The sequence below is a fragment of the Mus musculus genome, chromosome X (assembly GCF_000001635.26).
Source record: "Mus musculus strain C57BL/6J chromosome X, GRCm38.p6 C57BL/6J".
Lineage (NCBI taxonomy): Eukaryota > Metazoa > Chordata > Mammalia > Rodentia > Muridae > Mus > Mus musculus.
Genome location: NC_000086.7, coordinates 72,940,675 through 72,954,256, shown reverse-complemented (window position 1 = coordinate 72,954,256; position 13,582 = coordinate 72,940,675). Strand labels below are relative to the sequence as shown.

The 13,582-nt window shown below is 43.4% G+C and overlaps 1 protein-coding gene across 1 annotated transcript in view; it reads right to left on the bottom strand.

Annotated features, from left to right (window-relative positions):
- The window catches only part of Nsdhl (NAD(P) dependent steroid dehydrogenase-like), a 40,008-nt gene that overhangs the window by 4,272 nt on the left and 22,154 nt on the right, over positions 1-13,582 (bottom strand). The window contains exons 4-5 of the mRNA NM_010941.3: positions 4,946-5,092; positions 1,286-1,414 (exon numbers count right to left, since the gene is read on the bottom strand). Coding sequence (NP_035071.3) covers positions 1,286-1,414; positions 4,946-5,092 — 276 coding nt within the window. The remainder of the gene's footprint in view (positions 1-1,285; positions 1,415-4,945; positions 5,093-13,582) is intronic.

Genomic DNA, 13,582 nt, shown 5'->3' with positions numbered 1-13,582 from the left:
CAAACATACACGTGTCCATATACCTCCATTATCATGTAGACATACACATATACACACAAAGACACATATTGGTGGTCTCATATGCTAGAGGTACCATTAGCTGTCTGAGTTTTTCAGGTATACTACGTTCCCACAATGATAAGTCACCCAACGATGCATTTCTCTGAACATGTCTTCATCCTTATGAAGCATGACTATACGGAAAAACAGGTTTTGCCTCGTAAGTAATTTCCGAAATGATTTGTTATTATTGTTAGTAAAAACAAGGTGGCAAAATATGTATGCAGGTGCTGAAGGGAATGAGCAAGCCTTCAAATGGCCTTTGTCATGGCTATCTTTAGTGCTAAAGAGAATGGAATTTGAAGAGTTTCTGGACTAATCCCCCAAATGACCTATTATTAAGAGGGTTTAAAGTGTTGATCTGGAAAACAAGATTAAGTTACTGTTGGAGTCACCTCCCGTTTTTCAGACTTCCGGCTGAATACCCAAAAGTCCATGCCAGTGACACATTCATGACTTGAGGCCAGGCTTCCATCTGGAGGTCATGAGCTTACTCAGCTGCACAGGGCCTGAGGTAACTAATTAACAGGAGGCTCATTGTAGGCTTTGGTTTTCCTTAAACCTAGTTCCATGGAGCAGGAGGACACAGCACGGACATAGGACTTTAGCCTGTCAAAGGCCACATCTGGTTTAGGAAGTCGCTCTTAATCAGCTGAGAACAGGCTCTGCTGTGATTTCTATGTGACTGTGTCCAGTTCTGAGCTGAATGTGAGGACAGGCAGAACAGGATGACTCATGCCACTTGAGTGCAGAGCTTCAGTTTAGGAGTACCAGCTTGGGGAGTGGACCACAGTGTGTGGTGTGCTGCAAAGGCCTAAGAGATGGAAGCCTACAGCTGCCCAGTCTACAGCCCAGGATCCCCAGTGTCCTTGCAATCTCAGTGCTCAACCCAATCACATGGAAACGATGAGAACCCTGATGAAGGCTCTGGATCCCTCTGCGAACCAGGATATTTTCCTGTCATTTGGAGATGATAAGAAAGAGTATCTACTGTATGAGATCATTTCGGAGTGTAAAAGTAGTAGTTCACAGAAAATACTGAGAACAGTATCTGGCCACATTAAGGTATTCTGTCCTCTTGAAATTTAACTTCACACATGAATTTACATCTCATGTTGGGTACTTGGGCCTTAAAATAGTAACATTCCCATGTTCATAGATAATTTTTCTTATGAATGGAGACATTTGAGGTATCTGCTCATTTAACTGCCTTTAAAGAACATACTCTCTCCTGCAAGATCTTGGTCTCTGTGTAATAGTCAATAGGCTTCATGGCGTAAGGGAGGTCTTCAGTTCCATTTTTTATGTCAACACCCTCAAAGACAACACTGGCACTGCTGGTTAAAATGAGTTTCTGGAAGAAAAAAGTTCAAAGGAATATATAAGTCAGGAATTATTGCTATTCAAAGTGCATGAGCAAGTCCTATCTAAGGCATTTCCAAGTCACTTGCTGGAGTATCTTTTATTTCTATGTCTTCTAAGATAACCCAAAAGATAACCTTTGTATCCATAGGAACTCTGGACACATTATGGTATTCCAATCTAAAAGAGTAGATCTTATTTTTTCCATCCGATCACATCTGAGGGAGGCATCAAAACTAACACTATTCGTGGTAGATCACTATAGGAGAGCATCTCCATGGAGGGAAGGATGGACCACCAACCTGTAGGGAAATTTCTGATTGCAAAATTCTCCTGGATGCTCTGATACCAATCTTGCCATGTGAACACATACCTATGCACACACACACATAACTTTAGTCGTGCCTTCCATGCTTTGCTAATAGAGCCAAACATCTAGCAAGTGTAAGGCCCTAGGTTCAGTCTACAGTAGCACTATGGGAAAAAAAAGACAGAAGGAAGAAAGGAAAGCAGCTAGCTATATATATTCTTTGCTTCTTTTATTATACATCATTCTACAAGTCCAAGCCATAGTGGAAGGAGAAGACAAATCTAATTTATAATGTTTAAAAAACAAGAAACCAAATTAATCTCACCAGTGCATTGGTTCTCAACCTTCCTAACTTTGTAACCTTTTAATACAGTTCCTAATGTTGTAGTGACTCCCAACCATAAAGTTATTTCATTGCTACTTCATAACTGCAATTTTGCTACTGCTATAAATTGTAATATAAGTATCTGACATGTAAGATATCTGATATGTGACCTTAAAGGGGTCATGCTCTTGAAGAGAAACTGAGTTGGCTTCCCTATACCCATATTGTATGCTCACAAACTCTTGTAACTCCAGTTCTAATAGGATTTGAGCCTTTGGTCTCTGAAAGCTCCTGCATGTAATTGTGCGTACACACACACACACCCCAAACAAAAACAACCCCAAAACTAAAACTACCATATGTATGTATATGTGTATTGTGAAAATTAGCCATATTCCTAAATATCAGCAGAAATTGAAATGCAGTATAAGTTGGTAATTAACACATGATGGGGTACACATGAATAAATTCAACAAAAGATATATAAAATGTTTGTGAAGTATGGTACAACATCACTGAGTGGCATTACCAACTGGGAGATATTTATAGAAAGGAAGGCTTGCTAGGTGGTGGTGGCTCAGGCCTTTAATCCCAGCACTTGGGAGGCAGAGGCAGGCAGATTTCTGAATTTGAGGCCATCTTGGTCTATATAGTGAATTCCCAGACAGACAGGACTACACAGGGAACCCTGTTCCAAAAATTCAAAAAGGAAAAAGAGAAGAAAAAAAGAAGAAAAGAAAAAGAAAGTAAGACTAAATAATAGAAAGAAAGAGCTCTTTTAAAAATTTGCCAGAACATAAATGCAATTGCAGTAATAATCTCACAGCTTCATCAAGGAACTTGACAAGCTGAATACATATATATAGCAGATGGGAAAATTTGAACAAAAGTCTCAGAGTAGCTAAGGGATCTTTGAAGAAGTTGCTCAAGGTGTGTGCCCTATCAAATACTGATATGTATGCTACTGCCATGAGAACAGAGGTCAGTACAATAAACAGAAAACCTAGGAACAGACTCTGGCAGGACAGGATGCCTAAAGTATGCTGCAGGAGGCATATGTTTGCACAAATGTTGGATTAAGCCATCAACATGCTTAACTGGTTAACTGTAAAAAGCAATCTTGCATATAATCATAGATACCTGGTTAATTAGCCTTAAGTATGGGAAGTAACATGTTCAAACTTTGAGATAAGATGCATTCAAGACTTGGTTTTGGGTGTTAGAGAAAAAAGGTTACTTATATCAATTTCAAGCTGTCCTCCCCCTCAGAGGATGAACAAGAGCTACATATATCAAGATACATAAAGCTCAAAAGTTTAGTATTGGTGGAAAAAAGTTACAGAAAGACATGTTCAGTGCGACACCATTGTTATAAAGTTCTCCAACATGCAAGCCAATGCCTTATACCAGAGGTGCATGGATGAATAGCTCCTGGCTACTTAAGATGAGAAAAAGTAGGTGACAACTACAGCAGGGTGAAGTGTCTTGTCAAGTGTAAAGCACAGCTGAGTATGACAGTTGGTTTGAAATCACCTGGGAGATACATCTCTGGGTATGTCTGGGTGGCACTTCTACAGAGGTTTCAATTATAGAGGAAAAGCCACCATGCAGGGGATCATAGGCTGTGGGGTCCTGAATAGGAAGAAAGGAGGAAGCTAACTGAATACTGGCATCCATCTCTCTCTAGTTCCTGCTTATGCATTAATATGATTGGCAAATGGAAATTTTAACTAATGGGAATCCAGAAGAGCTCCCCTGTCATCTATTCCTGCTGGGCCGGTTGGTTACTGGGAACTGGCCAAAAGTAACCAGGAAAATTATTAGGAGAAGTACTCTTTTACTCAGTTCAGAGTATTTGGCATGTAGCATTCACTGTAAGCAAGTGAGATGTTGGACCTAGAGGCTGAGGTTTCATTAGGGCCATTCTAGGAAGCAGATTTCTAACAGTGTTATAAGCTGACACAAGGCTAAAATCTGTATGTCCTTTGGCCAAAGTCATGATAGGTTTCTATCAGATATACGCAACAGTACTGTCTTTTTTTTTTTCTTTTAAAATATAAGCAAGGTTGTTAAACAATGTGACGATTCTTTTAAAAACGTTCTGTACAAAATTATCTTATGGTTCAGGAATACCACCTCTGAGTACTGAACCAAAAGAGTCAAAAGCAAGGACTGAGGCATTTGTAGCCCCCATACATAGCAGATGAAAGGTGAAGGCACCACAAATGTCTATTGATGGATGAATGAATAAGTTATGGTCCAAGGCTAAGGGGAGTATTAGCCTTGAAAAATGAAAAGGAAATTCTGACATGTGTCAGCGTGGACAGCTCTTACAGAGACTGTATTGTGACAAGTCAAAAGATAAAAACATGGTGTGAATGACTCACATGAGCTCCCTAAATAATCAGAGAGATGGCCAGAATATGGTGGTTGCCACGAGTTAGGGGTGGGCAGAAGAATGGAGCCCTGCTGCGTATGCATGACTAGGGATGGACAGTGGTAATGGTTGGACAACGAAGTGAATATAGTTAGTATCACTGAATGAACATCTGAAAGGGTCACAGGGTCAAACATTGAAAACATTAAGTACATGCTGTTTCAATAGAGAAAATAAGTAATGTTCAAATTTCATAGTTTGCTAAGCAAAGACAAATAGGCCTTAGTCTACCTGAGCATCCTGATGATGGCCTATCTGGATTGGAAGAGTATAACCGCAAGTGGTCCTCTGTGATATCAACTGGTCCCCAGGGCTTAATTTTTAGTATCTTCTCGACATGTAAAAGGCAATCCTGGATAGGCCCAGGAAGACAGTAACAAGAATTGCTCCCCCGCCCTCTGAGAAAGCAAGCACACTCTCCTGATACTCCTCAGCACAGCATTCCCCTTACCTGAACTCCGGCCTCTCTGCAGGTTTCAATGACAGTCTTGGTGCCAATGAAATTCACTCTATAAAAGAGCTCCTTGTTGTTACTGTACGGCGGAGGGGACGCGCAGTGGAAAACTGTGCTTACACCTTTGAGAGCTGGGTACAGGTCCTGGAAAAGCACACAAAGACAAAAGAGTCACTCCGGTTTAGGGCAGGTCAACAGCCTTTGTTATTCGACGCGTTCTCACGACCGGCCAGGAAGAACACAACAACCAGAATCTTCTACGGCAAAGCTTTATTGCTTACATCTTATGGGGCCAGAGTGTAAGAAGCAAGAGAGAGCGAAGCAAGAGAGAGAGAAAACGAAACCCCTTTCCTCTTAAAAGAGAACAACAATTGCCTAGGACGCATCACTCCCTGATTGGCTGCAGCCCATGGCCGAGCTGACGTTCACGGGAAAAACAGAGTACAAGTAGTCGTAAATACCCTTGGCTCATGCGCAGATTATTTGTTTACCAACTTAGAACACAGGATGTCAGCGCCATCTTGTGACGGCGAATGTGGGGGCGGCTTCCCACAGTTCCCCCTTTTCTATTAATAAGAGCAAATAGGCCACCCATATTAATGAGAGTGGAGATAGAGGTCAAATCCCCAGTGTGTAGGTAAAGGAGCCATGTACAGGATTAGCTCTTAGGCTCACAGGCTTTTACCCAGAGCAACCCTGACCTGCTCCCGTGTCGTTTTGCCTGGGGGAAGGGAACTAGGACACTGAACCTTCTTGAAAGATGACATGTCTCCCTAGAATAGGCTCATATGTGCCGCAGAGCCCTTCTACTGCAGTGCTTAGCCTTGCAACTCTCTCGGGCTGCTGAAGCACACTCACTCTATCTCGTGCAATGAGTCTAGCCTCGTGAGATATAAGAGCTGAGTGGCCAGCGACCTATTGCCTAAGCATAGATAACCATATATCAGGGGAAGCTCCATGTTCTAGTCCTGCAAGCGCCTGGGCAATAACCACCTTGTCTCTCCTAGTTTGGGCCTTAAGCTTACAGACCAATCAAAGAAGCAACACTAATCCACAGCAAAGTGTATCTCCAAATAATATTAATCCCACCCAATTTTTTAAAGAAAGAAAATGCTGAGGAGATCCAATTGGGTAATCCTTTGGTCAGGGACAGGTCCAAGCGCGTGGAGTTGACCTGAAGTCTCAATTCTCGAAGGATCTGTTCAAATTCAGCCATCCAATTCTGTAACATATACTGAAAAAGACTTTTTGACAAATTAGCTGCCCTAGTAAATTTAACATACTGAATGGAAATAACACACAATCCCGGAAACTTTTGTTCACATCCCTGCTGAGTTATTTGTCATAATACATCTAGTTGTATCTGGACAAGATCTATGAGTTGATTAACCAGCATGAGACCTCTCTGTATCTTGACATTAGCTGAGGCCTGTTCATCTATGACTGTAGTCACTGAGGCTGACAAAGTGTTAATGGTGTCAGTCATCTGGACCTGTCCAGACAGAGCCAAGGCTGTCTGAATTAAGGCCAAACCCAGTTCCCAGTTAGTGGTAAAAAAGCAAGAGAATACTTGAGCATTATACATCACCGTCATTGGGAGTGGAAATGTCGACATTATCCCCCAACGCTGCTCTCTCTTTATTATTGACGCCCTGGACATCACCAAGACGAGGGACATTAGTATTCCCTTGGTCAGTCTGGATTTTTCGGGTGAGTCTTTCTGGTACCCAAAATGGGTTGTCTTCATTCTGTGGGAAAACACAGATAGCTCCCCTGGATCTTATCAAGATAGGATCCGGGCCATACCATTTATTATCAAGGACATTTTTCCATTTAACCATCTCATTGGGCCTATCTGGCTCTGAACAATGACGTTCAGCCGCAGTATGGCCATGAGCATCAATATTTAAAAAATTGAGTGTAAAGAGTGCCAAAGACACCGACACTCTTGGTGCTCGGGGTACAGTCTCCTCAAAAGTTCCCCTCTTCTGTTTTATAAGATAGGCTTTGAGGGTGCGATGCGCACGCTCAACAATACCCTGTCCTTGAGGGTTGTATGGAAGTCCAGTCAGGTGGGTTACGTCCATCTGACGGCAGAACTGCTGAAATTTTTGGGACGTATAAGCTGGTCCATTATCAGTCTTAAGGAGTCTGGGTTTCCCCCAAGCACTCCATGCCTCAAGACAATGTTGAATCACATGTGAGGCTTTTTCTCCGGTTAATGGAGAAGCAAACATGATGCCAGAACATGTGTCAATGGACACATGGAGATATTGAAGTTTTCCAAAGGAAGAAACATGTGTAACATCCATTTGCCAGACCTGTAGAGGTCGAATACCGCGTGGGTTAATTCCCACATGAGGAACTGGCAAGAACTCACAGCAGCTTTGACATTGAGTAACAATGTCACGGGCTTCTTTTCTTGTCAAGGAGAAACGACTGCGTAATGTTTCAGCCGTCACATGAAAATTATTATGAAAATTTCTTGCAGCCTCTACCGGGGATGATAGGGCAGCAGCCACCACTTTAGTGGCCTTATCTGCCAAATCATTTCCCAGAGCCATGGGGCCAGGTAGGCCTGAATGGGCTCTAACATGAGTAATATAAACAGGAGATCTTCTAGATAACAAAACTAATTGTATCTGCTGAAAAATATTGGCAACTCTACTGGAAGGCTTAATCACTCCAGCCACTTCTAAAAGATTTACTGCATTTACCACATAACAGGAATCTGACACAATATTAAGGGGTTCTAAAAAGGTTTTTAAAACTTCTAAGACCACTAAACATTCTACCACTTGAGGTGAATTTTCATTATATTGTTTGGATACCACTTTACCATTAGCCACATAGGCACCTATGCCAGTTTTTGATCCATCAGTATATACCACAATCCCATTTTTAAGTGGGTTTCTTACTGTTATTTGTGGAAACACAACAGATTGATTTTGGGCAAACTGTAAGATTGGATGCTTTGGATAATGGTTATCTATTTTTCCTGAAAAGGAGGTAACTAAAACTGCCCAATCATTAGATGCGGCTGCCAAGGTTTGAACCTGTGCAGCGGTATAAGGTACAATTAAAAGATATGGACTTTGCCCAAAGTGGGTGATTGCTGCTTTTAGGCCTTTAAGGGCAAGCTGTGCAATTGCATCAGGATACCAATCTATTATTTTAGCTGGGGATACGTTTGGATGGATCCACAACAATGGCCCATTCTGCCACAAAACTGCAGTTGGCAATTGTGCTGTCTTAAAGACACACAAACTGAAAGGCTGCGAATCCTCAATACGTTGTAATTGTGCATTCTGTAAGGCCTTTTCCACTTTTTGTAAGGCCTGGTTAGCAGCTAGAGTAAGAGTCCTAGGGGAGGAGATATGAGGATCTCCTTCTAAAATACTAAACAAAGGCCTTAACTCAGCGGAAGGAATCTTTAAAAAAGGTCTGAGCCAATTAATATCTCCCAACAGCTTTTGAAAATCATTTAAGGTATGGAGGTGATCTCTTCTTATCTCTACCTTTTGGGGCACAATCTTATCTGGGGACACCACAGAGCCCAAGAATTGTCCTGTATCAGAAATTTGGACCTTTTCTGTGGCTATCTGTAAACCCCACTGACTTAAAGTTTTAAGTAGAAAAGGATATGCCTTTTGTAGCATGGTAAGGTCTTTATGGCACAGGAGGATGTCATCCATGTAAAGGAGCAAAATTAAAGAGGGGAATTGTTCCCTCACTGGCAAAAGAGCTTCTTGTACATAAAGTTGGCACATTGTAGGACTATTGGACATTCCCTGTGGTAAGACCTTCCATTGATACCTCTTATCAGGTTCCATGTGATTAATAGAGGGGATGGTAAAGGCAAATCTGGGCCTATCCCTTGGACACAAAGGTATAGAAAAGAAACAATCTTTAATATCTATAATGATTAAATTCCAGCCACGTGGTAAGGCGGAAAGTACAGGGAGACCCCTCTGTACTGGGCCAAATAAGTTCATTTGCTCATTAATGGCTCTGAGGTCATGGAGCAGTCTCCACTTTCCTGACTTTTTCTTAATTACAAAAATTGGAGTATTCCAAGGTGAGGTAGAGGGTTCAATATGGCCTAGTTTTAATTGTTCCTCTACCAGTTGAATCACAGCTTCTAGTTTTTCAGAGGATAGGTGCCATTGAGGAACCCACACTGGGTCCCCTGTTTTCCATGGTATGGGTCGTGCTGCCCCAATGGCCGCTAAGGAAAACCCAGACCCTGTCTGTCTTGGTTTCCATTAGGTGAGATGGGCTCTATCCTTCCCTGTTCTTGATGTCCTAACCCTTTTCCTTCTTTATAACCCATCTTTGCCATGATATTTTTTGCTTTAGCTGAATACCCTCCTGATGGGGCGTTTTCATTGGACAAAATAAGGCCCAAATGCTGCATAATATCCCTTCCCCAGAGGTTAACCGGGAGTGGGAGCACATAAGGTATGAATTTCCCTTGCTGCCCTTCAGAGGATTCCCACGTCAAGGCAACGGAGCTTATAGTGGGACATGATTGATATCCTAGGCCCTGTAATGAATGAGATGACTCTGTGGTGGGCCATGCTTTGGGCCACCAATGTGTAGAAATTATACTTTTATCTGCTCCGGTATCAAGGATGCCTTCAAACTCTTTTCCATTAATCTTAAGGCGGAGCTTAGGTCTATCATTTAAAGATACAACCAAATAGGCAGAATCATTTCCTGAGGAGCCCATTTTCTTTATCTCAGGTCCTGCAGATTTCTCCCTGGTATTATCAGGGAGGAGCAGCAGCTGAGCTATCCTATCTCCTTTACTAATAGAAAAAACGCCTTTAGGGCTTGAGCACAGGACCTGTATTTCAGGGGAATGTTGACAATCCATAACTCCAGGGTGGACTACTAAGCCCTGCAAGGTGAGTGAACCTCGGCCGAGAATAAGGCCCATGGTTCCCGGGGGCAAGGATGGTATAGGCTCCACCGGCACCGGCTGAATACTCATTTGAGGCATTAATAGGAAGTCGGAGGCGGCACGCAGGTCCACCCTTGTGGGTCTTCCTGGGTCGTCTCTCTGACTGCTTCCTGGGTCCTGACAAACCGGTTCCCATATCTTTGAGGGCCCTGGGACCGAGGGCCCGATGACCCGTTTTTTGGCACATCAGTTGATTGACTATCAGGTGGGGGAAGAATTCTGCCCTTTATATCCCTCACAGAGCGACACTGGTCAGCTCTATGATAACCCTTGCCACACTTAGAGCAAAGAGTGAGAGTCCCTCCCTGTTTATCTGGAGCTCTGCAATCTTTCTTAAAATGCCCAGGCTTTCCGCAATTAAAACATGTCCTCTGATTATTTCTGCTCATGGAGCGGTTCTGAGATTGAAGGATGGCAGCCGCTAAACCTGCATTGCTGAGAGGTCCCCCAAGCTCTCGACAGACCCTGAGCCAGTCTTGTAAGCCTTTGTTCTTTCTTGGGGCTATGGCCGCTCGGCACTCCTTTGTGGCTTGCTCGTAGATTAGCTGTTCTATGAGAGGCGCAGCTTGCTCTGACTCTCCAAAAATACGCTCTGCTGCCTCTGTCATTCTGGCCACAAAATCTGAGAAAGATTCCTGAGGTCCCTGGATTATCTTTGTTAACTGACCAGTGGTTTCACCTGCTCGAGAGAGCGCCTTCCAGGCCCTAATAGCCGTGGAAGAAATCTGGGCATAAGCTCCCCAATGGTAGTTTGTCTGATCAGCAGAATAAGCTCCCTGACCCGTTAACAAGTCAAAAGTCCAATCTCTCTGCTCTGGAGTCAAAGCAGCTGCGTTTGCTCGGGCCTGCGCCTGTGCAGCTTCGTGCCAAAGCGCTTTCCATTCCATATATTTGCCCATACTAGGGAGAGCGGCTTTTACAACCGTCTGCCAATCAGCAGGCGTTAGTGCCATGCCAGCGAGCCTGTCTAACTGCGCCAAGGTAAAATTAGCATTGGTTCCGTATTTACGAACCGACTCGGCAATTTCCTTAATCTGTACGTATTCTACCGGAGCGTGGACACGCCCACCCTCGGCTCCTTCAAAGACCGGAAATGCCTGTTGTATTTTCTTTTGTTCCTCTCGGGGAATGAATGAGTCTGCGCACTGCCTCTCTGCGCACTGCCTCTCTGCGCACTGCCTCTCTGCGCATCTCTCTGCGCACTGCCTCTCTGCGCATCTCTCTGCGCACTGCCTCTCTGCGCATTGCTGACGCACTACGCAGGGCGGGGGCTCCGCATAGGGCGGACCTTGAAACCGACTGCCGGGAGGTTGAACAGTACGCTGACTTTCGCCAGCCGCTTTTGGCTTTTTTCTTGACCAATTAGCTGGCTGGTAATGGGCTGCTTCTTCCTCCCAGTCTGTTTCCTCAGAGGAGGATTCTTCACTTGCTTCAGAGCTACTAAGAGCTGGCTTCCTGAGCTCATCTAGTGACGAGTATCTCCTAGAGACCTCCGCTAATCGATCTTTTTTCTTCTCCCTTTTTCCTCTTTTTCTTCTAATCTCTCTCCAGGTATTCCTACCTAACCTTAACTTTTCCTCGGGTTCAAGACCCTTGGAAAGGCCTGTATACTTATTTTGTGTACCATACTTCCTCTTTGTTCCTACTCTCTCTTCCCGCTTTACTTCTGATAGCTTGTCCTGAATTTCCTCTAGAATTTTCAGCCCTATCTTAATCACTTGATAACATGTGAAAAAGAACAAAAGGGCTCCTAACACCAGAAAAAATTCAAGGCCAAACATACTCACTGGTACTCTCGTTCCCCAGCTGAAAAGTTCTGAATTCATACAGTTGAATCCTTCTTAACAGTCTGCTTTACGGGAACCTTTATCACCGTCGTTCCCCAGCTGATGAGTTCTGAATTCGGCAGTTGAATCCTTCTCAACAGTCTGTGTTACGGGAACCTTTATAAACGTGATCCGCAGTTCTGGTTCCGGAATGAGGGATCTTCCCTGCGCCAGTCCCGAGTTTTTTTCTCGTCCCGGGTTTCGGCACCAATTGTTATTCGACGCGTTCTCACGACCGGCCAGGAAGAACACAACAACCAGAATCTTCTACGGCAAAGCTTTATTGCTTACATCTTATGGGGCCAGAGTGTAAGAAGCAAGAGAGAGCGAAGCAAGAGAGAGAGAAAACGAAACCCCTTTCCTCTTAAAAGAGAACAACAATTGCCTAGGACGCATCACTCCCTGATTGGCTGCAGCCCATGGCCGAGCTGACGTTCACGGGAAAAACAGAGTACAAGTAGTCGTAAATACCCTTGGCTCATGCGCAGATTATTTGTTTACCAACTTAGAACACAGGATGTCAGCGCCATCTTGTGACGGCGAATGTGGGGGCGGCTTCCCACAAGCCTTCTCACATTCTGTCATCTGTGGCTGAAGGTCTTTTGGCTTTTTATAATTATATAAGCAACACAAAAACCTTACTTTTTGTAAAAGACTCAAACTACACAAAAGCATGTGGGATAAAAACAAGTTTTCTTTTAATTGTCCCCTTCTTATTACCTTGCCCTGAATTAAATGGGAGTACTAGAAGCCAGACAATGCAGTGACAGGAAGGAGATTTATAAAGCGAGCAGCTTTCACTTACTTCTAGAAGGAACCTCCTAAGACAAACAGGTGGCTGCAGATCTGGGGCAGTAAACATACTAAATGGACCAGGAATCAGTAAGACTCTCTAGGCCTACAGGAGACTAAAAAGACTCAAGAACAAACACGCAGGGACTCCTACTGGCCAAAGAAGAGACAGTTTGGTCATCAGTAAGAATAAGAGTTATTAGTGAAAGGAGAAAATAGAGAGGAATAAACTGATTTACTCTTGCGGAAAAGTAATTTCATTTTTTTCTTTTTTTCTTTCTTTCTTTTTTTTTTAATTTTTTTTTATTTTTTTGAGACAGGGTCTCGCTGTGTGTCCTCAGATGGTCTAGGACTTGTTATGTAGAACACTTTGCCCTCCAACTCACAGAGCATCACCTTTCTCTACCACCTATATTTTAAAAGACACCTTCTTGTTTGAGGTATGTTAGCTGGTCAATAAGCCCCTGAAAGTCCCCCATCTCTCCCTCCCTAATGCTTGGTTTGCAGGCCTGCATGATTATATATAGCTTTTTATTATTTGTGGGTTCTGGGGATTTGAACTCACTAAGCTATTTCCTCAGCCCCTTGGAACTCTTAAGTAAGTTAGTCCATATCTAAACTTCCCGAGCCATTCTGACAATATTTATTTGGGGGTTTATGATCCACATATGGACCATGCATATGTGATTCTTCTGGTCTTTCCATTTAATCTGGAGCAGTCCCCTGAGCTTCGCCCTCTGCCACACTACTACTTCACAGGATCAGAGAGGTTATTTCATGGCCTTCTCACTTTGCACTTGTCTGTTCATTCATGACTGTATTCAGGCTCAATGGTTTTGGCAAGCATTCCACATCAATGCTAGTGTATCCTTATCAGGGCACTCACTGCTGGTAATGCCAAGCTGGGTCATTCAGTGAAGGTGACAGCTGCCTGCCAGATTCTCACCAAATCTGTGGGGTGATACTTACAACATCCACTGATGTCTCTGTCTTGGAGCATTTCTCAGCAAATGGTGACATTCTCATTTGGTTGTTCCCTAAACATTTACT